Genomic DNA, 27265 nt, shown 5'->3' with positions numbered 1-27265 from the left:
GCTGCACGAGTACAGATGAGATTTCAAACCGCGTGCTGCTCGTCAGAGACAAAGGGACTGTTATCAGACACTTCTGGTACACACGACTGATTACAGTTCTCTGCGGTGTCATCAATCATTCATTGACGAAACCATTTTGAACAGTGTGATCTGGGTAAATAACATTTAAATTAAAAGCGATGCAGGCATTCATTGCTCGGCTAGTGCTCGTTGAAGCTGCAGCAAGATTGACCCGGTCGGCCTGCTATGTAGGCGAGGATGATTTCAACGCTTGATTAAAGTTGAGTCAGTCAATAGCAGCGCTGAACAATAACATCCTGGTGAGCAGCACGAGTGTTAAACATTGAATATTGGAATATAAGCTGACATACGAAGTGTGCTCATACAATTTTTGTGAAGCCTGCCAATACATAGATCGGAGAGAAAGGAGAAGACGAGTTTAATTAAGTGTAACAAAGTTCAAGCAACGATCACCGGCAATGGGCGACGAGCAGACGAAAGGGAAGGAGAAATGTGTAAAATTTAAGGATGCTAAACCCTCAATATCGCTTACAAATGACGAGGGAGGACGTTTAAACGGACTGGATTGTTCAAAGTAAGTTTTATTTAAACTTCCCTTGACAAATTACAGTCAGATATATTTAATTTCTTTATGTCTTGTATATGTATCTGACATTCGCCGTCGGCGTCTTTGTCTTAACTTTATTCAATGTCTACCTTTTCATATGGGAATTGACCTATGTCAATTTTGCATTCGAAATTCGCAAGAAAATAACATTGCTCGCTTACAAATAGCGAACAGTTTTACCGAAGGGTAGGCCAAGCAAATGATGTATAGTCTGAGTTCATAATTTTGATATCTATTCTATACATCTACAGTAAATATACGCCATGAAATCGTTTGATCTCTCAAATACATCAGTAAACGGGTGAACAGGCAGGCATTGTCATTAATTCGCCTACGCGCCATTCAACTTGACAGTCATTTCATATATGTTTATATATCGTTCGCTGTGAAAATGTATATATGTATACAGGATTGATTAAATGGCAGGAGCGGCTTGAGCTAATGATACAGAATGGTTAGGAAATTAAGATCAGAATGAAAGCACTTCATTCAATAGTGCAATATTGCATATTTAAATTCGAGACATCGCTTCGGGTCATTCGTCCATAGTTGTAAAATAATACTCTTATATTAGGTCGTTTTATTAAGTCGGTCGTTCGGCAAAACAGCCCGTGCCGTCTACAGATTACGGTTTTTATGGGCGCATCAGAATTAATTTTACAAATGCACCGTTTGATTTTAGATTCGATTCACATTACAATTTCATGACGGCTGACATGTAAAAAAAATTCGGTTTTGCTCATGAAATTGTTTGGATGCATTTTATTGTTGTGTGAATTCGCAATCGTATAAAAAACCACCTTAAACGCCACCTCGTTCTTTCCCAAAAATTATATTACGCCAATTGTGGCCTGCGGTTCCCGAAACCTCTGGAACATTAACGCACATTCTGTGCATCCTGTTACTTATATGTTTTGCCGTTTAAACAATGCCAGCTTATTCAGCCACTCAGAAACATATTGTCGATCTTCACAGACGTTAACTGGCTACTGGACAGTGGAGAGGCTTTGGTCAGTGTCTCCTGTTTCAATTTCGCCTATTACAATTATTTTACATGGAGAAAACCGTCTGAAATTAAAATTCTATATCGCAATCAAAATATTCCATTTTTCCAAAAGCTGTAATCGCCTTTATGAAAAAAGCCACGTGACTGGTTTTCAGCCCAGCGCCGGCTGTTCCTCAAAAGAGATGCTTTTTTATCTTAATTTTGAAACCTTGAAGTCGGTTGAAAGAGCCGACGCTGCCAATATAGTAGCTATGTAATATCAAAAATCGTCGTAAGGGCTTTTGTTGTACGTTTTGTCTCCGGATATTTATTATATAATTTTTCTTGCACATAAATCTCTCTGGTAAAAATAAGAGAATAACATAACAGTAATTACAGCGAGGGAAATCACATCAACGGTTCAAAAGATAACAAGATTAGTTATGGTTAAATGTAATGAGGAAATTAATTTTGGGCAAATCAGGCAGACAGAATTTGGATTGCAACTATAACATCTATTAATAAAATCATCTCATGCAAGTATTAGTAATCTAGCTCGACATTCACCTTACATTGCCTCTTTTTGCGCTGAAATATTGATATAATCCTGAAACGGTTCATGATGTACAATTGGCTTGCGCATGCGTGTATATCGTCATTTTTCGCCAACGGAAATATTTTTGAGTTTATATCTTAAATTGTAAATCGTGGAATTAAACGCTTGTTACTTCAAGGGCCATGTATATATCTTTTAACCACATGGGACAAATTCCCAGCTATAGATGGGTACCCGCCTTGGACACCTTTTGGAATGACCTATAGTCGTAGAGTTTGGCAAATGCATGAACTTGCTTATATACTCTGCGTAATTTTTTATATATCTTCTAAAATTTCGCTGTCTGCAGTATTAGGCTACTTCTTCTAATTTCATGCATAGCTATAGTCTAGACAGTGCTCATGTTAAAGCCTTTAAATGCTAACAAAAAGTTTCGTAAGAACTGTCGCCGTTCTTTTTGATTGTATATTGCCAATTTTGGAAACAACATTTGCCACTATTTCTTTGAGGACGTTCTGATGCAAAACGTTTTGACAGCTGAAACATTTAGTTGTTGTTCATAATTCATTTCAAACACAGTGAAAAGATTTATCTTCTGTGTATTATCCTGTCGTTTTGAAATGCTTCTGTTTATTAAACTCGATCGCCTTCTGACAAGAGTTACAACTATTTATACGAGTCATGCTTGCGCTAGGGAGCGCCTATTTACTTATACTTGGAATGATAGCTATAGTTTACGGTTGGTGAATGAAAAATATTCGTCTCGCACCTTTGTCGCTACTAATTTCTTACTCTGTGACCACAGCAGCAAACTTGTGATGTTAAACAAATTTGTTGATTCCATCTGTAATATGTCTTTACGAACTGATCTTAAAACTTAGGAAGCAAGCAGTGCGATAGGAATTAAGACTCCTCTATATAGGATATCGATGATCAACGCGGGCTCGCGGCTCGCCCGATGGTATAGTGCGCCGATTGGGCCGACGTTCAGCCCTCTGACATTTTGTCGTTATATCACATGCTCGTCAATCCTTCATCAAATTTCTGGAGCAAAAGCAATTTGGGCATTGAGCATATATATAGTCCTAAAACATGAAGTATACTAATTTTAGTACTATATCGTTCTTGGATCTATATCTACTTTATCGCTCTTGGATATTCTACTTCGACTATAAGTCCGATTACCGTGCCCAATATCTTAACCACGATAGCACTGAATAAGAAAACAAACAAAACGTAATATATATAGTATACTGAATTTTAAAAGAAACAAGCATATAATAAAACAGGAGACAATTAACTGTACCGAATGTGTTAGGATGAAGAAAAAAACAAAGCGAAAGTAGATATTATTTTTATACGCATCGCTCCGAAGCATGCATGCAACCGAATTCACCGATAATTATTTACTTAAAAACAGAAATAAATTCGCCTTAGTTTATCTTTATGATATACAGCTACATGTATATAGCCTGATACGAGGATACATATACGAAGATACTACAAACATAATATTATACTAACATATAAAGCTACCTGAGTATATAAAAGCAGACCGATTTCGTGTTTTAAAAGAAGAACAGCTATATTCTTAGGTTAGTAACATTATTCTTGTAAGTAGGATAATCTTTGAATATTCAATGGTATCTGTATGATCCTTATAAATATTGTACACTGATTTATCCGACAATATTACCGTGGTTAAATAGAACTATCACGGATCACCGCGCTGCAACGAGCGTGTGAATTGCGGATTTAGCATTTTCAGTAATGCATGCATATATCATATATAGTTTCCAGTGAATTAAAGGATCAAAATAGAAATAACGGCATTATTGTATAAAACTTAACCAAACTTTTATAGCACCTATATATGTGTTAGCTCGAAATCATTTTTTTACCGCCTATCACAATCTGACATAAAAAGATTTTGAATAAAAGGCTCTTCAAAACTTTCACTTTTTAAATCAATTCAGCTACATCTTGGTTTACCTCGTGATACGTCCGCCATATTGGTGTATCATTCAAAAGGGTATTTGAAAATTTTATGATGTGATAAACAGTGAAGTGTGTGACCTCACGTAACTATGAAAAATTGTCATATCTCAACAGTCATCAGTCATGTACTTATAGAGAACAGGCATGCAGGGTACTTTCCCAAGCGACCATCGGCTATATTTCTTAAAAAAATTATGTTAATAAAAAGTAGAAGCGCGAAAACAACTGGAGAAGCAGAGGGCGCCTGGTATCTAAATCCATAAATGCGATTGCTTGATAAAGCTATCATAGCTTACGCTGAATCTTGAATAAAAATTTTAAAAATTGAAACTCGTAATTAAAGATTTAGCTAGTTTTAGCTATAGAATGGAATGTCAGCGAGGTGTGTTATGATTTGCTATATATTATTTTTATTCTATATGTATATAAACGTATATTGCATGTGGACTGAAACTTGGTAAAAAAGGATAGATAGTAATTATTGCAAACATAGCTACTATAAACTGATTTTAGAATACATTTTGCTTCTCACAGGAAATTCAATGTTAATAATTATGCGGGCAATATGCCTGCAACGCAACAGTTTAATAAATATTTCTGAAAATTAAAACCCATAAAGATTTCGCTTGCATGTAGGCATTATATATACATTTTTAAGGTCCTTTGTTTTCGATTTGTATGAAACTGAGTATTAAAAGTGATAAGTATAATATCATTCAAATGATAAGCTGCACACATGCATGTAGTTGCTCCAAACGCATCGTAAACGTATTCTGAAATATGTTTTTCAGCCTGATGGGAAACTGATGTATACTGATGGATTGCACGGCACATTTCTGATGAATGCATAGTCGTGAGGCGTAATTGTGCGTCATTTTAAAATTTTAAAGGTTAAATTATATATAATATATTATATATATATATTATATATATATATATATGTTATATAATAATATATATTATATATATTATATATAATATATATATTATTATATATATATTATATATATGTGTATGTGTGTGCATGTATATATATGTATGTATGTATAATGCAATATCTAAGAGGCTTAAGCATGCATGAGAGGTATCGTTTTCGCGTTAGCCCCCAAGAGATAATGTCTCCCTTTATTGCACGTGAATTCAAATGTTAATTCTGTTTCCATAACAATATCTACTTGTCATTAATTATTAAAAACCGGCTACAATTTTCATTATACAAGCCTTCGGCTAGCGCTATAAAATTTTCGACGTTTGAAGTATCCACGACGGTCGTACGATTCGAAAAATGGCGACGTGAATAGCAGGACCACGGCATTGTGTATACAATGTCGTCTCGACCGGGCTAAAGCTATGTCTGTGAAGTAGTAATTGCTCGGAGATCTAATTGTGGCTGGCCGTCGTGAACTCCTATGCAATTGGTATTTTCAAAGGTGATTAGCGAATTTGAATAGATACGAATTCATTAGAAGCCGCACGGAGCAATGACCGCGTAGACTACAGACACGGGGAAATTGAATGGCAGCTTCACACAAATACAGCTGGCCGCGAGGACAATAGCAATTGCCCATATATGGAAGTATAATTTATTCAGAATTTGCCGCATAATACTTTCACGGGCAAACTTCACAAAAAATCGTGTATATGTCTCCGTGGGCCGTCGTGACGTTCAAGTTGCTAAATTTTCGTATCCTGGCCATCATCGGCGTGGATTTGAAGCATTAAAACGAAGGACTTCAGGACACTCTTACTAGATTCATGTTATTGATGCTCAAATGGTCGAAACTCCGGAATATAATCTACGAATCGGCCACGTTCGGTACACCTGTACTTCGGTATGGTAATTTACCTCAAGTCTTCAGCTATGGGATCTTGGCCCTCAAAGAATACTACCTCATGGTCAGCACAATCTCATTTATCTTCTTATTTTAGTATAAATCTATTTATTGTTGACTCGTTGTTGGTGGCAGGGAAGATTCGAAACCTTGTCCTTGCTCCATAGTTCGCTTGGGTTAAATTTGTTATTGTTTTCATATTGATAAATGCGGACATGATATCGAGCCGTATCGTAGCCGTGAACATTTTCGTCCGTTATTTAGCGGGCATATCTTATGCCCGAGATATCTTTTGGTGGTTAATTTTGGGTTGATGGCCGTCAATGATAAAGTTAGTTAAGAATCGATAGTAGCTATATGTTTCCCATCATGTTTCACAAAACCTACTGACTTTCTGATCTCGATTTCCGCACACGCAATATAGGAAGTTCGTTTAGAAATAGATTTTGTTCGAGCCGGCGCATAGAGAGTGTTCGATCTTGTCGCCGTTTTGAGTATAGGACATTTTAAATCCAGCCTGTCGTTGTTTTGACACCGTTTTTATCGGCATTCGGTTGTGCTGGCAGACAAAATACCGAAAGGGTCGGAATAATATGCTTGTGAAGCAGGCCTATTGCACACATGGATAAAATTTTTGCAGGTTCTTTCTGAATGAGTATAGTGCTGTGAAATACTTTATTATTTTTTGCGTACAAACAGAAAAAAAACGATGCGCTTTAATTGTAGGCACGCCGTCTATATACTCAAAGAATAGTATATGTGAAACACAATTAACTAAACTGTATTTCAAAACTTAACCAACAGATTGCATAAAACCGGTCTTATATCTATAATGACCATTCTTAACATGCATTGCTCGTTATGTTCACATCTATACAAAATAGCTACATTTACTACACGAAGTTTTTTTTCCTGAAATTCAATTAAAATTGTATTCATATCCAAAATACTTCTGGATAGGGTAGCTGTCCTGAGACATTTTTCACTGAAACAGATGCCCCGTATATAATATAGAACATGTTAAATTATAGATAGCGTAATGTCTTGCCGTGTGTGAAATAAATTGGGAATAATTAAATATACAGGAAATAATTCGAATGCAATGTAACGAGGTGAACGCTGGGTATACTACTTTGTATCGTGAATTCAATAGAGTAAAAACGACCCCTTTATAACAGAGCGACTCTTCTGTGGATCCCTCTGACTTTTTGTATTGTGTTGTTTTATGGTGCAAATACCTAGACGAATGGCTCAACACAATCATTTTGTAGACTGAATTATATTTCAAATCATAATTATACATCGAAATGCTGCTATACTTAAATCGCGATCTTATGTAATGCTCGGGCAAATGTTCATGCATGAATCCTTTACTTCATGTTACTTTTATTAAGCGCAAGATGAATTAGTGACATTTTAAATTGGAAGACCTTGAAATATACAGAAGTCGTTGATTCCAAAAATATTGTATATGTTCAAAATTTAAGCTCTGACCTACTACTATGGTGTATTTTCATCAAATATTATATGGGTGTATTTTCATCAAATTCTTATATACACATTTCACGTAGCCGAATCAATAATTACATGTCTGGGACACAACTCCTGATAAAACATATAGTATAAATAATAAAATGTGTGTAATATGTAATAATGCATGTATTCATAACACAGTTTGTGGTGATCCGGAGTAGCCTACTTCCCACTAGGGAGGAAAAATTATTGGATTCTCCGCAATTGATTAGGCCTATTTATGAAAATTCCTATAAACTGGTAACTTCCCCACCATTGTTTCTCAGAATTAACTGTGTATAATTAAGGAACATCACGTATACAATTTTCGCAGAACGTGTTCACGCTCCTACGTGACCGATGTGTCAATGTTTAAGGGCTACAACACCTCTTTTTGCAGCATCCGACAAAATGCCAGGTAATGTCATAAAGACACAACAGTGAGTCTACGGAATAGCTATATTCCTTGTTAAACGAGGCGCTGGCTTAGGTTCTCGCTGTAGCAGAAATCTTGGAGACCTTCATAATTCATATAATATAATTTTTAGTCTATATTTCCACGACTGATTCTATTGCACATACATTAATTATTGTTGTACTAAAAAGGGATGGCTTCAGAAATTAACTTTCCTGGTAATTAATATATTATATACAGATTATTACGGTGTTGTTCCACGTAAGATCCGCCAGATTCAAACGTGTTTACAATGATAACCAAGATGAATTTCTAAAGCTAAAGGTTTCGATTTCAACAAGCGTATATATTGTAAAGCACATGTAACACAATACAGTATCCATTGTTAATTTATTGGATCACGATATACGTTTGTCATTATCCTATTAATTTGCTTTGCATGCAGCAAAGTTAATCTCTTGCTTACTTTCAATCATGATAACACGAAAAATAAGGCTCTGCGTGCACGGTATGCCGTATAGTATGGCTGCGAAATACTATATAATAGGTCACGTTCTTCGCCATTCATCGCTCAGCTGCATCGAAGATTACATTTCCACCTTGTATTTTAAATGACTAATTATCCAATTATCTTCGCATTTCCCTACTTTGTTTCCTTCAATGAATGCGTAAAATTAGTCACGAAGGAAAAATTCTGTAGTGCAACTAGTCCTTCCATGATGTCCATGTTTATTCCCTGTATATGCACTGATCGCTTTGTTAATGCATACAAGCTATATATTTATATAGCGCCAACCGCTGCATAATAAATGTTAGTACTATAAACAAAGGGAAATACTGGAAATGAAGTTTATTTAAAAATACGGCAAAGAGAGTATATATATATAGCTATAAAATATCCGTGTCGAAAATAAGGGTTAAATTTTGTAACGTTTGCAACGCGATGGACATGCATGTATGCATGCATTTGAGATTAATTTTGAAGATTAAGATTACAGTTAATTGCCTCGTATGAGATGCCAACGGATAAGATGTATGCACGTTTAAACTTGCAAGGCCTTTGATGTACGGCGAGGCAGTAAGGCAAATATTTAAATATTTATATGTTTTCACGTATCTCCTAGTAATATAATACATATATGATAATTCAAAATCATATAAGCATCGCTATATTAAAGAATTATGTATCACACGAGTGTAATTCTATAGAAAAAAAAATTCACGAAAAAGCAATGTCTTTTGTAGCCTATTTGTACGCGCTGACTGAATATGGAAAATTCAGAATATGCATGCATCACCTCATTCAGCGTCATCTTTATTGGTTACAAAATTGCTGTTTTTATTTGAGCATATTAGCGACATAAATTATAATGGTCTAAATTGTCTTGAATCGCACTTGTATACTGCGTAACTGCTTTCAATTGTTTAACACCATATGATTGCGTAATCCATGCATACGTGTTCACTTCATTTCGATAATTGTGAATAAAATCACTTCGAGGGAGTTTATATTTAGTTTGTGCATTCGGATCTCAAGTAAGCTTTCTACGTGCTTGTGTAATTTAATTGAGTTTTAGCTTAATTGAAAAGAGCTATATACTCGTCTGCTTGTGCATGTCATTGCATGCATGCTGAATGTCCGCAGTAAATATAAACGTTCAAGTGTGTAGAAAAACAAATTTAGAGATAAAATTAGCTACTACTTGTCAATAATGGACACATACTGTAAATGAATATTTTATCCTTGTTAATCGGTATAGTATATAAAAAGCGAGAGACACAGCATGCATGTAAAAATATAATATGTTCTAATGACCATGCAATCATTGTTATAGCTACACAATATGTCACTACATACGTTGATGGAATGATGAGCTGAAATTCGGCTACCTTTATGACACTTTCCTATCCTGATTATTGGAATGGCTGTCTCCCATACAAAACACGAGTAAAAACATTTGAATTGAAATCTACACATCATGCACGAGCAAAAATTTACGCGCTTAATTCGTACGAAAACGAAAGAATTGCAGTAATAGCAAGTTGATTTTAATATGATTCCAATCCCCTAAACGTTAGAAACGTTGAATTTTCATCCATGATATAGTAATTGAAGGAACCGTGATACATGTATTCTCACTTATTGATATATATTCTTCTTATTTTCATCTATTAGTTTCGCGACGAAGCATGACAAACAGAACAGGAAGTCTCTCAAGAATTCACGGGAAAGTTCTTCCGATCGAACTGAGTGTGAGAGGCTTGCTGTCCCATCCGGGCAGCGGAGGGAATCGTTTTTATACAAGTCGGATAGCGAGGGTGAAGTGTCACCGCGATGCATGTCACCAAGGCATGCCTCATTTAGTGAAGGGTAAGTTTTTGCGATGCTATATAGGAAGAATTACAGCATGTAATCCGAAGCTAAGGGCATAATTTCGGTGAATACGAAAGAAATATTTTCACAAAGGGATAAAAAAGTAAAGTAAAAAACAAATTCTGAAAAGACTAGACATCTCGAGAGTCAATATTCAAAGGCGCTGCATGGTTGAGACTGTAAATTTTCAACATTCGTCTTCAGTCGAAGATGACTTTGAACTGAATAAAGTCGAAAGTTTACAGTCTCGACCTGTGTCTTGTTTGAATCACATCTTGACTCTGCGATGGCGATTTAGGAATAACAGTCAGAGTGAGGTTTGTTTGTTTTCAAAATTAGACCGGGCGAATATAAGCTTATTATTACTAGCATGATAAAATCAAAACACTTTATATCGAGATCTCGATCGATGGGACATTTTTAATGGAAGTGTACATAATAGGTTCTTGTCAACACATGCAAAGTCCTGCCACACTTTTATTCAAATACACGACTCTGATTGGCCAATTTTTCTCTTAACTATATAGTTAACTCTTTTATACAACTGGCCCCAGGTCTTTTTTATTTTCCTACAGGTGTGTTTATAGTTTGGTTGAAAATAGCTTTCTGCCATTTTGTTTACAAAATCATTAATTGTATTATATATTACAATCAATGAAATAGTTGTACTCCTTAATCCCTTAACTCCTTAACCCATGTTCAATTTCGCCCTGCATTCAACCGTCGAGCAAAATTGACCGTCATCAAACTATGTTATTTACTCCAAATAAACCCACTAAGTATCTACCTAATCTGAACGAGTTTAGTTTGTGATTGGCTTTTTGTAACAATAGTGCAATGAACAGTGTTTATGATTCGTTCTTTTTAAAATCAATTTTTATAGTTCATTGTGTTTCATTGTTATCATCAACCAATAGCAAAGTTTGTTCATATAGTTCACGTACCGACCCAATAAACTAGAGGTCGAGGGTTTGATTCCCAACGTGATCACGGTAATTGTTCGTCTTTTTAAGTTGGTTACTGGCTAGAACCGTCACAGTAATAATTCAACGGAGTCATACACGCATGTTTTACAATGCACCCGCGTTGGCATATTGAATTGTTTTTCTTTTAGACTTATATTAATAAGAATTATTATCACCGGCTAGTACGTAATTCAATATACGCAATGCTGCGAAAATGCATGCAGCATAAAATTTTTCTGGTTTTGATTGTGCTTGCCTTTTGTTTACTTATCGTAATTCCATATATAGGACCAGAGCTGAGGAACTTGTCACACCGTTTGCCCAAGTAAGTACTATATGACATGCACCGTATACCTACGTGTATTGCACAACAAAGAAAATAGGAACTTTTCAAACCTCATATACATTGAATTGCACGTTTCAATCAATATGATCATACTGTCTAATGGATGAATGAAATGAAATATATGAGCAAATCATATATACTTCAGTTCGCAAAGTCATACACGCGGCAGCATGAACTTCTTTGAATAATTATGGCGATAATTTGATGTATATTCTCCTCTTTTTCAGATAATTTCGAGTCTGAGGAATATCCGAACCAATTTTATGACTATAGCTCAAGTAAAGAAGCTCGAAGGAGTGTAAGTTGTGATAGTTTCGAAAAACTAATTATACAAGGTGTTGCATGCGGGCTCGTGTTTTTTTAACATCTGTTTCTATTAATGCGCTATATATATGCATGCACAGCGCAGTGGCCGGTTTTACGAAGGCTATAGCGCTATTCACTGGATAGTGATTTTTAGAAAGATTGAAAAACCCAATATCCGGTAAAGAGCGTTATACGGCCTTCGTACAACCAACGCCAGTGATTGAACTTGGCCAAAACAAAATGGCATTTCAATTTTTTCAAATGTTCCACGGACAGTATATAGATTAATGTTTTCCTACACGTTCATTTTTATAGCTAGGTGCTCGTCTAATTTCTGAATGCTTTTCAAATTGTTTCTGCTTATGCATGCTTCCCTATTCTCGAATATTTCTAACGTAAAACCCTTTAAACCCAGTTTATTTTAACCCTTTAAACGACTTTTTAGTTGCAAACAAAGTCTCGGTAGAAGAAGTTCATACGAAGTCAATGGCGTAGCAGCTGGTAGGGTTTCATTTAATATAAACGTATAATTTCTATACATATTTAAAGAAGCTGAAATGCCTATAATAGAATATGCAGGGCAGCTACACTGTATACATGAATAGTGGGTTACATCTGGCGCAGTTCTCTACATAGTTTTAAACGATGGAAAATTAAGATCTAGAAAAAGTACGTAGACGAATACGTGAAAGACCCTACGTGGAGTGCTCGATATAGATCTTCCTATCTATTTCCTATTTAAATTACTTATCTAGTGTTTTCCACGCTTCGAATACGTTTTAATATTAGTCAGCCTCATTCAATAAATTTAATCACGTCTTTCCATTTATGTAGCGTCATCTAATCAACAGGGTGAAGGTCATAATCGGGTAAGTTCAGCAGGAAAGAATTCCTATATAAATGAAGATGTAAACCTCCAGTTGGAAACAGCTCTCTTAAATCACCCAATTCCCTTTTTGCTAGTGTTGAAGTAGGAGTGCGTTTAAGGGCGTCAAAATTTACAAATATATGCGCGCAAGCTAATCACCATGTCACGTCTTGCGGAGCCTAAATCTCAGATAGATCTGCTCCTACGCAAGATTTTCCTAATCTATCGTTGGTCCTTGTCATCGGCATTTCGCGGTAATAAGCGCGTACATACAGCAATACACGAGGCTAAACGGGCTATACCTACAACTATACCCTTTCCAGGTTTTTAGAGGCTGATTCGTGGCTGATTTATTAGGCGTAGTAATAATAGTAATATGAATTTCACTTTGTCTTCCCAGCTTGTTACGGACACTCTGGATGAGCTGGACTGGGTACTTAATCAGTTGGAGACATTAGAAACACATTGTAGTGTAAGCGAATTGGCGTCGAATAAGGTAGGACATATCTTTTTTTCCTTTCGTGCATCATCGCGGTTCCGCTTTTTTTCTAAAAGACGCAAAGACGAGCAAGTTCCATTTGTTGCATCGTGTGTATGTGGAAATGACAAGTTTTCCTTGTCAAGGGGCATCATTGTTGACTAAAAGCACGCCGTGTTTGCTCTTCCACGAATGAACTCGATATATCGTGGACGTACAGCAGTAAACGTAAAAATGACTTGAAATTATAGCAGTTTGACACTGGGCATTCAAGTGACATTGCATGCATTGAGAAATTTAGGACGCTTGGATAAAATTGCGCTGAAGCAACAAACTTTTGAACCCGCAAAATTTGCTAGGAATTTAAAAAACTTGCTTACTTATAAGTACGAGAATGAAAGCAAGCTATTGTAAAGAAAGCTTGCTCGTCTATTTATCTATATATGCAATTGAGAAAAAGTTACGTGCTCATGCACATGTGGATATATTAACATTTCAAATTTGCTTCGAAATCATTCCTATACGTGATCATAAAACGCATCTTTATATATAAAGACTCAATGTATATATTATATATGTATAGGCGTGCTTGGTGAGTTTGCACTACCATTGGGTGTTTTTAGTTATTCGAATGTTCACGTATAACCACAGGTCATGACGTTTGCTCCTTTTATCGTCGAACATGCAGAAAGAGATACTAAAGCAAAATTTCTCCAATTAAACATTTATTCGATGGATGCAATTGTTGATAAAATAATTACTGATTGTTCTAGTTGATTTTCCCATTTATTTTATCCCATATACAACTGCAAAGTATATTTGTTCAAAGAAAATATAATTCTGCCGTTGTCTGAGTGTTTCACCGATTTATTTTCACTGTTTGGCCCAAATTTTGAAGTTTGCATGTCGGTTTCGTTTGTACATTTTGCATAGGCACACCACGACACCGCGGAAATTGGTATAGGCTTAGCCGCAATTTTCGATACTTAGACTTCAAACTTGGTGAGGAAAAAGATTTATAAATATTCAAGAAAATATGTCTTGCACAAAAGATTTGAAGCTTGCTCACGGTAAAAACGAATCGTCTGAATTAATAACCTTGTGTATACTTTAAGCCTCAAAATGGCCATTTCACAGCGGTCAGATGAGTATGATGAGCTGTCAAAAGATTGCAGAATGCGTATTCAGAAGAAAAATTGAACTTTTTTAAGATATTCAAAAGGTTTCTCTTTGATAGGGCGATACAGAAATGCACAATTGTGAACCAGCGATTAGATTTTCGGGTTGAAACGTCTTAAACACCAATTTCTGCGGTGTCGCACACCACGTAAGTATTTTATACTGCAAAGCTTACGCAGTTACAGTCCGTTAACCTGGGCCTTCATCAGTCCAATTGATTTGATGAATTTTTTTTATCATTTGCACTGATGAAGGCCCGCGGGTTAACGGACTGAAAGCTTTGAAATATTAAATACTTACGTGGTGTACCTACAAGCTAATTTGCTTATTGATGTCACCATGCATGCAAACATACAAAAATCTATTAAAATTTATGTTTTTGTATCATAGAAATTTATTTGGTAGTGTTGATGAATCCCAATATATTATTCGATCTATTCCACCTCATTCGATTATTGTTCAATATTTGAATGCAAACATTAAATATAATTCTATCGCGTTTGAAGATCGACTGACAACATCTACTGCATACAACGGTGAAAATACGTCTTTATACAATATTTTTTATCACCTTTATACAGTTTAAAAGGCTATTAAATCGGGAACTAAAAGACTTCTCAGAAGCAACGCAATCTAAGGAACTGTCAATGTGGGTCTATAACACTTTTGTAGGTAAGTATTTGAATCCGTTGTGATGTAGTAGATTGGCAAACAAGTGTGGAATTGAGGCGTATTGCTATCATGCGAATCGCAACATCCCACGAAAGTCATTTCGGTTATCGTGCGTTTATTTCCGTACTTTAATGCATAATGTATCGTAAAAACTCCGCGTGACACGTCACGCGAAAGCGCGAGAGAAGTGCCCAAAAATAAACGAAAATTTTAAGAAAATTTGTTGGTCTTTACTTGAGTTAAAAGAAAGTTTTTGTGAGTTTATTCCTATAGCTGGTATTCTCGTAATTTTTGCTTACGCCTTTTGCTATAATTTATGAACAGACTTTAGTGCTGGAGGCGTGCTACGAAAATGTTTGTGGGAAAACAACTTATTATTCAGCTTTACTCCCACTCAGTGAACGTTTTTAAACTCTAGAACATTGGAAAACCAATTTTTCCAAGTTTTTTATTAATTTAGTTGTATATGAATATACACGTCACGTCTGTCCCGAAACTAAATCCATCATTTCATTTTTCAGACAAGCATGCTGGCATTGACCCATCTTCAAGTATTCGGGCCCGTTCAAAATCGTTAGTTAGTAGCGTTGGGAAATTAAAGCGAATAAGCAGCTTTTCAGGAACTATACCAAGGTGAGGGATTTAGAAAAATTGACTTGCTCCGAAAGAGCTTTCGAATATTGTATAGCTACATTGGTGATAAGAAGTTCTGTTGCATAACGTTCGTTTGTTGGACAGAAATTAAGTACATAAATTATTTATCAAAATGAATAGAAAGATATCAGATGAATTTTAATTTTTTCACGCAGACGTTTTTTATTGAAGGTAAAATATCAAGCCTAACACTCCGCGTTATTTGTAGATTTGGAGTCGAAGTAAAAGACGAGTGTGAACTTGCAAAGGTAATTTGCATACAGAAAACATTATATAGCTACTTATATATGGGCAAAGTGTCAAACACCTTTTTGCATGATTAAAATCATTATGCACTTGAAGATCTATTCGCGTTAATTATACTCCGGCGTCAGCGACGGAGTTGAAAATTCGCCTAGGTTTTGTTTGTTGTTTTTTTTTGTTTTTTTTTGTTATTTTCCATCGTCGCAAGTGTGTTTTGATTAAAACCTTTTTGATAAAAATCAAAAACGCCTTTTTGATTAAAATCGTTATGCACTTGAAGATCCATTCCCTTTAATTACTCCGGCGTCAGCGACGGAGTTAAAAATTCGCGTAGGTTTTGTTTGTTGTTTTTTTGTTTTTTTTTATTATTTTTCGTCGTTCCAAGTGTGTTTTAGCGCGAAATATACTAGTATTTGAAAAGTGTATTTGACCGTATGTATAGATCGTATGTATAGATTCTGGTCCTATTTTAATAATATCGCTGCTATTTTGCCCTTTAACAAGATGTGGTCATGTATGGGCGCGTTGACACGTCACAGTTTGCACAGGATTGAAGATGTAACTAATATAAGCGCGAATTCCAAAGTGTAAGACAAAGTGAACGTATCATGGGGTTTATTTACATTTTTAAACAATTGAACTTCTATACTTTTTAAAGTACGATGTGCTTCCGATCGAACAAAAATTAGATTTTAGGTTCACAAAGCATCTAAATGAGTATGAACTGTATTGTTTATGTTCAGAAGCTTAATATTGAAGACTGGCACGTGCGCGGCCGCCGAAGTTAACGCCAGCACAAGCGTCTTGTTTTTTTAGTTTTACAGTCGTGGCAATAGAAGCGTTCCGAACCTTTGAAAAACTCGTAACTTCCGGTCTGGAATTGACCACTATCTAATCCTATTGGTTAATGAAATAAGTAGACGCATATGATTGGACAATTCGAAACCGGAAGTTAGGAGTTTTTCAAATAGTTGAATAATTTGATGAACCCCGTTAGCCAGCTGGCCGGAATGCATGCGACCCGAGGGAAGGAGGGTAAATGGGCGGGTCCCAGCTACGCAAAGCCTCTAAAGCGTACGGGAATAAAATTAAACTATTGATGGAAATGTACAGTCCTCTTTTCAAAAAAATTACTGATATACATAGTCATAGCTGATTAAATTAACATTACTCTTTTAAGCATCTCGAATCTGTGCATAAATGGGACTTCGATGTTTTTAAACTTCATAATATTACAAACGAACGACCTTTGGCTGCTGTCAGTTACACAATATTACAGGTGAGTGCGGGCATGTTTGTGGACAATGACCTCAAATGTTGTATGCATGTACTTCACAACTAAGTTATTTCTTTCTTATTTGGTTGTTGTTAATAATTGCTTCTGTTAGAAATTCATTGTAAAGTAATGGATCAAAGTTAACTTCGTGTGGTGTGTTTATTTTTGTCGATTTTAGGCCCGAGATCTAATGAGAATATTCAAAATAAAGCCAATGACGTTTATCAATTATATTACATTAATCGAGGTTTGTACATGAACTTACAGGATTACAGATTACAGGATTTTACGATCAATGTTCTTTTATTCATATTCTCCAAACCTATAATTAAAAAGTTACCTATATTACTTTATACTTTACTACCTATTAGTAGTTAAAATTAAACGTAGGATCAGGGGCGCGCGGAAGCAGTTTAGGGCGGCGGGGGCAGAGTTTTAGAAAAGGGCACATTCATTTTACCTTAGCAACCACACGAAAAGGAAGCTCAAGTTTACAAGTACATGCGAACTTGAAAATCCACGGGAGAACTCATTTTCAATAATATTTCCTGGGTAGTTTTTATGCAAAAAGTAGGCATCATGATTAAATGTTGAATTTATGACACTTTTATATGGTAGCAAAGGGCACAGGCTGCCCCCGCTCGCTCCCGTCATTCCGGCGCCCCTGCGTAGAATGTCAGTTCATATGCTAATGTTGAAAATTTATAACAAATATTTAAATATTATACACTTAATGTATGCTCTCGAATGAAATAGTGAGTTTTGTTTTCCCAAGAGCGGTCTGAATATTTCCCGAGACGAAGTCAAGGGAAACATTCAGACTCGAGGGAAAACAAAACTCACTATTTCCCGAGGTAGTGTACTTTAAGTGCTTTGTTATATAAGAACAAAAACATTCAATCATGTTACGCAACAATTTCATTAAAAAAAAAACACTTTACTTTGTTATGACAACATGCGGGCAACAATTTTTCACTTGTTTCTCTGGCGGGAAAGATTGCATTTATTTAAAGTCATGTGACTACGAATGAGCCAGTCACATTTAAAATACACAGCACCTGGAAAATATTAATGTTGTTTATAATATGCATGTATGAAAGAATTCCAAGTTTTTCAATAAGTATATATTTAAATTGCATTGATATTTTATCCTTTAGAATCATTATTTCAAAGACGTCCCATTTCATAACAGCACACATTCAGCTGATGTAGTTCAGTCAGCACATGTTCTTCTGTCCTCGAGTGTTTTTGAGGTAAATATTCTACAAGTATCTATATCGGTGAGCAAATATAATGACTAGTTTTCTCAGCAATTGGAAACCCGTATAGGTTTCCTTTTACAGTCTAGAAAGCAAAAAGGAACCTTTTACAGTCTAGGAGAAAACGTGTCTATACATGCATGTATATCTTAATGTGACACCTCCTGAAACACATTAAACGGCAAACTAAATCCGGCAATCGGGAGTTGCTTATATAAAGTCATTAGTATCGCCAAGGAGGTGCCTAATGACCTTAAAGTACCTTCGTAGAATCGAAATTGAACGGTCCAGCAGAAAGGAAATATTTTTTCTAGTGTACATGAAATGTCACGTTTGCCGTAAGCAACATACTTCTTGTCGCTCAATTCCGATATCAACGATATTATATAATTGGAAGTTTCCGAGTATTGACGATTCAATAAATAAGTATGCTCGTCATTATTTCGTTTTTGTTTCGGTAAATATACTTTTTTAAATGAAAATATTAAAATTTCTTGTTGAAGAGCAAGTACATGATATGTATAGACAAAACCCGTCAAAGAATAGGCAACCAAAAGTCTTACAGAAAATGTTTGTGTAAAAATCATCAGCAATACAAACTCTGAATTCAAATCTTAGTGGGCGTTTATGGTGTATTATAGAAATTGACTCAAATAGTGAAAGAGCTTTAGCGAAATGTAGACTAACGTCAATTTAAGTTGTATGCCATAACATGTAATAAAAAGCATCGAACTATATAACATTGGCTATGTTTTTTTTTAAATTGGCTTATGTTTTTTTTTTTTAAATTTCAGTCCGTTTTTACTGATTTGGAGATTTTGGCTGCTTTGTTCGCAGCTGCGGTTCACGATGTTGACCATCCCGGACTAAACAATCATTTTCTCGTTGCCACAAGTAAGTTTGGACATGATTTCCAAGCCATGTGAGGGGAAGTCTGCGTTTATTTTAGAAGGTTAAGAATCACATGCAGATATCCGAATGGGGTGGTATAGTTCCAGCACGGTATATACGGGTATTGTACGCTGGGTACCAACATGCGAGTTTTTTCGAGTGGTAGCTATAAAAAAATAGCACGCTTTTATATTATCTGCTCAGGATATTTACCTTCATCGAGCTAGAACTATCTGTATTTTTAATATTTAGTGATTATTTCAGTGAGGTTGACATTTATATGTTATTGCGAAACTATGGATAATTAATGACTTCTAAATTGCAATCATTGCGCAGTATTTTGGTCACATGTATACATCTGTATATTCTCCATAAATGTCTTTTGAATTAGTAATTCATATGATTTATATTAACTTTGATACAACTAATGTATTCATAACTTTGTTGCATACACAATCAGATCGGCCGCTCGTATTTAGCACTTATTTAATCAGAAACGTATGAAAGGCACAGAGTGAGATTACTCTTTGATTTGTAATAAAAAGAGTAAATGTGACTATAGTCGCGGATATAAGGCGAGTGTGACTGGACCTGCTATGTTAAAATAATTATATTCCGTTTGTTCTGAGTTGTATAGTTTTAGAATATAGGCAAATAAGATTACCATTTTTACCGTGGGCATGGATGCTTCTGTGCATGTAGCACGTGCATGCAACCTGAATCTTGTTTTTTACATCCCTTTTTGTGTTTTGTAAACAGATTCAAGACTGGCATTGATGTATAACGACGAATCAGTGCTTGAAAACCATCATCTCGCTGTGGCCTTTCAACTGTTGCAGCACGAGGGCTGTGATATCTTTGAAAATATGAACAAGAAAGAGAGACAGACTCTACGAAAGAATGTTATTGAAATGGTAATTTTTCGCTATTTAGCCATTCCTGATCAGTATCAGACGGTGACATGGGCGGGTCTATATAGGTGTTTTCAAGTTAATTTATCGCATTCATATCTACGCTCTTTTTAGGTTCTTGCTACGGATAATGCGAAACACATGAGTTTACTGGCGTCTTTAAAGACCATGGTCGAAACAAAGAAACTGTCGGCGTCAAAATTTAGTTTAGATAACTATGCCGACCGCATTCAGGTTAGGGTACATCTTTTTACTTAAGCTATGTTATAGCACACTATGCAGATCTATGAGCACAGCAAAATTTGACTCGTGACCATTTAGTAAGTTGATTTCTCCTGTTAGGCTCGCGTGCTCTCGGTCAAAAATCGGTGAAACAAAATGCATGTGTTCAATGAATTCCGCTTGCCGATGTACGTTGCATGCCCGACTCCATGCATCTAACCATATTGCACGGAGCCTGAAAAAGACTGCTTTCAGCCATAGGTATAAATATTTATAAGGTGTTAGCTATGTTATATACACTGGGCTTTAACATGTCAGCGGCAAGTCAAATTCTGGTCAAATTTGTTTTAAACAAATTGGTTTTCAAGCAGTTGGAAACAGGTTAATTGGACGCACATATACTTGATTTTAATAATTACCACATTGCGACCAGGAGAGGACATGCATGCAGTCTATAACCGGTTTTGATATTATAGCCAGATTTGGCTATAAAATTTGCAAATATGCATGGTCACCTTGGGTTAGAAACGCGAACTATTTTAATAATGTATAACCATATTTCAAATTCTTTACTGTTTTAGGAGTGCTTTGTTTTAGGTCTTTTAAGATATCGTTCTGATGGTGATTGAGTCCAATTTCTAGATCTGATTACGTTACTCTAATTACAATGGGTTTTTTGGTTTCTAGGTCTTGCGTTGCTTGGTGCATTGTGCTGACCTTAGTAATCCAACAAAACGTTTACCCCTATACAAAGAATGGGTGGATCGATTGATGGAGGAATTTTTTCAACAGGTATTCATTAAACCACAAATTTGATCTATGCCCTCCTGCTATAGTAATATACGTATTGTTCTGCAAGGTGTGCAGGGGCCAGATGTGCACCAAAACTTGCTTTTATACTCGGATTAAAAAAAGCTAAAACAAGTTTACAATGTATTAGCTGTTATTAGACTATAGTATAGAGCACGTCCTATGACCATATAATTGATTTCAAAAACAGCAAAATAATTAACTAAGCAAGCTACCGCCACAGAAAAATATTGGAATCCTGGCACACCGCTCTCACTACTAACGCTGATAACAACTCAAAACATCTACCTGAACAATATCGCTTCTTGTTGAAAAAATAGAACATTTTTTATAACCTCGTGGAACTGTCCCAGTTAATTATCTCTTTGTCACTATAACTATATAGATAAGCGTAGGCGTATGGTTTGTAATTGTAAACCATATCGTCTTTATAGTCATTGTATTTTATATCTACCCATTGAAGGCTGCAGTCTGGCAGCCGAAAGCTCGTAAACAATAAATATTTTCAACCAGAGAACGTCTCAAGAAATCAATATAGCAGAGCAATAATCGCCATATTTCGAATCGCTATCTCGAATTTCTCTCGAATCTCAAAATTTCCTCTTTGTGTAGGGTGATAGGGAGAGAAGTATAGAGGGAATGGATGTCAGTCCCATGATGGATCGCTATAATGCTTCTGTTGAAAAATCACAGGTACGAATGCCTATTCTTATACGTATAGTTTCTGAAGATGAATCAGAATCGATTCGAAATATAAAGTTTTAATTAAAAGTTTGATGCGTTTTAAATATTATCTTTCTTTTTTCGAAATAACTTTTATTCTTTATTGAAATTAGTTATTTATTCAGAATTCCTTGCAGCCTAATAACGATGGAATTTTTTTTCAAAAAAAAGAGCCGGCAAAACATTGTTAAACATTGTAAAATCATATTTTAAGCATTCGCGAGGCTTAACCTAGGCCATACTGTCTAGGGTGTGTGGCCTCATGTAAACGGTAGTCAAAATTGTTGTAACAAACTGTACATTTAAACTATTAATGACATACTTTACAGCACTATAAGATTTTTTACAATATTGTTTTAACGAGTTGTGAAAATCATATACATGATAATTATCATGTGTATAGTCACAAAAAAAAAAGATTTGACATCTGACCAAATACATTTTCCAAATCATTTGGAAGGTTGCTTATACACAACGCAACCGTAATGTTTATTTTCCTTCTCTTTAATGTACCCAATATGATTTCAATTTTAGGTCGTTTTTATTGATTTTGTTGCCCAGCCATTGTGGGAAACGTGGGCTGAGCTAACCTATCCTGATGCTCAGGAAATCTTAGATACTTTAGAAGAGAACCGAAATTGGTATAACTCTCATATATCGGAAACGAAATCGGAACCGCATAAAAGTTTTAGTACTGATAGTGATAAAATGGAGAAGGACCAACTGCCGTTTAGGAAACACGAGAGGATACAAGAAAAACGGGTGAGCTGGCAGGAGCATCGAAATTTGGCGATCGATTTAAGCAATTCTAAGGGTATGTCTTAAGAGATTATCTCTTTCTAATCAATTGGTTGCTCTAACCAATTAAGTTTTATTTAACAGATGAAAAATTGGTCCAACAAATGAATATGAGGTACCAATTTTAAATTGGTACTGTTTTTACTCGTATAGTGTGTTTAATCCAGTTGGTCTGAAATAAATCTTGACTTGATTTTTATTCCTTGATTTCTGTTGTATATATAAATATTACGTCATAAAGATGACGTTACGTCATTTTACAGCGCCAAAGTGCTAGGCTGAACCAACCACACGCATTTCAGGAAATCCGTGTAGGGAAAAGGTCTTGATATACGATAGTACCACAAACTCAATTGTTGTTTATTCAAAGAACTTGCTGGAAATTCAATTGATCATTAATCTTTAGATGAGGTGAAGACAAAAGCGCCCAACCTCTTTTCCATGGAATCTGCTCGACTACAAAGCAGCAAGAGTAGCAGTCGGAGTCGTGAGGCTGACGACGAACTAGACAGTGATGAGCACGGCGACGAAGATGATCAAGAACTATTGGAAATAAATAAGCAGAGAGATCATTGCTTGTAGTTCATTGTCGATGAAATTATCCCCGTGGTTCAGTGGAATGTTCATCGATACAGTGTTGGGCTGCCTAATTAGCATCACAACGTCAATCGTTCTGGGTTTGTTTATGACGGTCTCTATTAAAGGATCTTTACAATACGTATTTCAATTAGGAAGTGGTGCCAAATTAGGCATTTGGGGAGAGAATGGAATTCCCACTATGTGTGACCAATCAAACTGGCGCATGAAGAGTAGAGCATCTTTCAAAGATCCCTTTGTCGTATTCTACAAATTTCTCTATATCCACGCTCTCTTGCGCATGATTACTGTAACAATACTTCAAGATGATAATTATTGGAATGAGACTTTTGAGCATGAACATTTTACGGTTTTTGTCATATCAAAACTTTTGACTTGTAATCCATCATAGTCCACTTTCTTTTCCTGAACTTTCCGGTGTGATATGTGTATTCGTGAAAGATACATCATTGCCCTGAACATTTAAATTATAGGGTTTGTATCAGGTGAAAAAGGTGATAGTTGTGTGAACATATAGTGTTCATAGATCAGATCATGTCTAAAATATCAGGGCCAGTTGTATAAATTCTTAAATGAGCTTTGGGAAGATAAATCGTGGTTAGTTCCATAATACACGATTCTGATTGGCCAATCCAGCCACTATCCATAGTTAAAAGTCAACTGTCTTTTTATACCACCGGCCCCAAATGCGCTGTTGATAGAACCCTGGTAATGCAAAATGAATTTAGCTCATACAGTAGCAAGGCAAGATAAAATACATTCACCGTTGTCTAAAACATTGTGTGCAGATATACAAATTGCTATATAGCATCAAGTATTTAAATTGTAAATTATCCTCGATAGTTTCGAAATACTATTTATTACAGAATTTAATTATTATATTCAAATTTTAGCTCAGTATATGTTGATGATGTATTTATTCTGTAAATAATAGAACTCTGTGCATATAAATGTATAAAATTTACAATATTAAAAGATGTTTCTAGAATTCGAAAGATGCAATCGATATGTGTTTCTATAATATCTCAATAGTCACATACACTAAAAAAGATGATGTATTAATATAACTATGGTGTGTCGCAGTGGTAAAAAACGCGCAGTGGTAAAAAAACATGCACCATAACGTGTGTTGTATGCACATCACACCTTGTACTTAATATACGTAAAGGTCTATAGGTGCACCCTGAGGTGCACACGGTATTTATGTATTGATACGGTATTTAGTAGACATTTCTTGCATGTGACATCGATATTCTGTTAAATTCATGATCGGTGCAAGTTCGTCTTATATATACATGATCTATAATAGACAATTTCCCTCGGGAGCATTCTATAAGTGTATGATATAAAAGCGTCATGACTTTTTTACTTTTCGTTCACACCTTGAAAAAATTTATATCAAAATTTGCAATTCGGTAAGCGTTTTTATGGTAGGAATTTTAAATGTAACTGACTTTTTTTCTGAGCGGTGTCTATAACTATGTCATCCATTCCTTTATTCTTACGTCAAACGGCTGACTTTAAACTGTGGTTATATCTAACGGTTTATGAAAATAACATCAACCATGTACTTCTGATATAATTTCACTAAACCCCTGGGCAAAAAAACATCGTTGAAAAAAGTCGTTTGTTTCTCATCACTGTCAAAATCCTAAACGAATGCCAGACATTTGTAGCTGTTATTCTGGGCATGCAAAGGAGATAATTAATTCTTTACGATAGCAGGCCTATTGTATTGAGAAACACAAACGAGAAGGAATCTTTGGTATGCAGTCTGGTTTAACCTTTATTAACCGCAACTATTCGCCCATTATATCTGTTAACCCATGCAGCCCCTCGACCTTCATGCATGCCTTTAATAGCATACATGCGGTAACACTTATCTTAAGCCTCGTTTACACTACACTCAATTTATTGGAACGGCACGGATAAAATTGGTTCCCTTACCCAATTTTATTAGTGTTCAGGTTACCAAAACAAAGGCCGAGCACAAATTAAATGGGCACGGGTACCCATTTTAGCCGTGCCGTGCCAATAAATTGAGTATCGTGTAAACGGGGCTTTAACCTTTTATTTCGTTGCTCCATGCTTGCAGTCTTGAATGTGTCGCTATATATTAAAACTTAACTTCCATACTCATCGGCAGGGCGCTTATAAAGCGCCCTGCTCATCGGATTAATCCGATGTAGTATTACCTAGCTTTAGTTTAAATCTAAATAATATTTGCATGGCATCGGCAAGTCTGCGCCAAAATTAAAAGCCAGTATTTTATTATTTTGCACACATTCTTCGAATGAAATTTTGTTTCATAGACTAATTTTTGTTCTATGATATACGAAATTAGGGAGGGGACGTTTCCGCATTGCCAGATTTCCGAATTTTAATACATGCAAATTTTGCACTTACCAGCAAAATACTAATAATATATCTTGATAGATTGCAGGAAAGGTAATAATACGGATGATATAAATGTGATCAAACTCTTTCCCTATTGAGATAAACATTTGCTCAAACTCGTGTCCAGTGTTTTTCTGTTACAAAATGCGCGCCTTGTAAAAACAATATGGCGTCTTAACCAAAGCGCACATTATGCAAACCTCAACGTTTTGTCGACGAATTTGCGGTACGGTGTGGAAAAAAATCATTTAAACGGGAGGCCTAAGACAATACCCTCTACGAGGTTGAGATTAAAGAGGTCGATAAAAAATTAATGTAGTCGTATCCATTTTAAAGGATACGATTCGCATTTTGATGAATCACCCTATGGCAAAGATGGGGAATATTTCCCTTTTCTTCGCGTACACACTACTGCGTTGATCATGTTTTCAAATTCCAACAAAAGCTTCATTTCAATAGGGGGGGGGGGACTTTTTTGGGACCTGTATTAGCTGTATAGCCTCCAATATTCAACCCCCAAAGTCCGACTCCGGGATACGACGAATCTTTACCAAAAAGCCAAAAACAATAAAGAATGTGCGGCATAGATCTAAATTTAGTAACCCGTGTGCAAGTGAAAGACAGCTTCAGTTACTAAAAGGCACACGAACAGAAAAAGCGCTTATTTTGGACGAGTTTGTATTGGGTATCCTCGCTTGTAACGCGATATAGACTATTTGCACATACATGGACGATAAATATTCGTCATGCTGAACGTCATGGGTATGAATATAGTCAGTTTCTTTATTTGTTTATTTATTTTGTTATTCATTATTTATTTACCATTTTTTTTATTTGGAATGGAATTTAAAATCCCACACCGGCAACCAAATCAAACTTAAAACAGCGGAAATAAACATGCATAAATTCAGTCGTATATAAATTTAAAGTCTGCTACATTCACACTAGCTCAAAAATCAATAAAAAAACGGAAAAAGTCAGTAGGTTTCCTCATGTATATTTAATTTAAAACATTCAAATGGTGCGACAAGCAAATTAATGCATGCAAAGGAAAAGCAATTATTCGTAATTCAGTTGTAAACAATTCTTTGTAAACCGAAGTATATCACACAAATTTTGGGCGTTTATTTTCGACGTTGTGGCCTTTCGTATATAATAGACTTTTGCAGTAATAACTAAGTCATTAGATAACCGCGAGGAATCGAATAAATTTTGGTACCGTGCTCAAGAGAATCCTTTTGATACAATGTAGGGAAATGCAGACATCTTTTGTAAAGGAAAAACACAAAGAATAATGGCATAATCGCCCAGTATGAGACTGAATTTAAATTGAGATGTTGATCGATTATTTCTTTATATACTGATACCTA

The 27265-nt window shown here is 35.6% G+C and overlaps 1 protein-coding gene across 2 annotated transcripts; it reads left to right on the top strand.

The window, feature by feature from the left end:
- Nucleotides 1–90: 90 nt before the first annotated feature.
- On the top strand, nucleotides 91–24476 carry LOC114524284 (cAMP-specific 3',5'-cyclic phosphodiesterase 4C-like). Of its 2 annotated transcripts, none has more exons than XM_028545442.1 (20): nucleotides 91–595; nucleotides 10103–10297; nucleotides 11554–11590; nucleotides 11839–11909; nucleotides 12363–12418; nucleotides 12752–12786; nucleotides 13186–13281; nucleotides 15024–15114; nucleotides 15636–15747; nucleotides 15977–16016; nucleotides 17192–17290; nucleotides 17466–17534; nucleotides 18445–18540; nucleotides 19341–19440; nucleotides 20197–20351; nucleotides 20463–20582; nucleotides 21258–21362; nucleotides 21993–22073; nucleotides 22638–22917; nucleotides 23308–24475. In XM_028545442.1, exons 1-20 carry the CDS (start codon nucleotides 480–482, stop codon nucleotides 23481–23483), a joined length of 2130 nt encoding a protein of 709 aa, XP_028401243.1. In that variant the 5' UTR covers nucleotides 91–479; the 3' UTR covers nucleotides 23484–24475. The 2 variants fall into 2 exon arrangements, with proteins under 2 accessions (XP_028401243.1, XP_028401244.1); XM_028545443.1 differs by lacking the exon at nucleotides 91–595 and adding an exon at nucleotides 5794–6063 and having other exon boundaries at nucleotides 23308–24476.
- Nucleotides 24477–27265: the final 2789 nt, after the last annotated feature.

The sequence above is a fragment of the Dendronephthya gigantea genome, unplaced genomic scaffold, assembly GCF_004324835.1.
Source record: "Dendronephthya gigantea isolate DGI-Jeju-01 unplaced genomic scaffold, DenGig_1.0 000030F, whole genome shotgun sequence".
NCBI classification, from domain to species: Eukaryota; Metazoa; Cnidaria; class Anthozoa; order Malacalcyonacea; family Nephtheidae; genus Dendronephthya; species Dendronephthya gigantea.
This window is presented reverse-complemented; position numbering and strand designations above follow the sequence as displayed.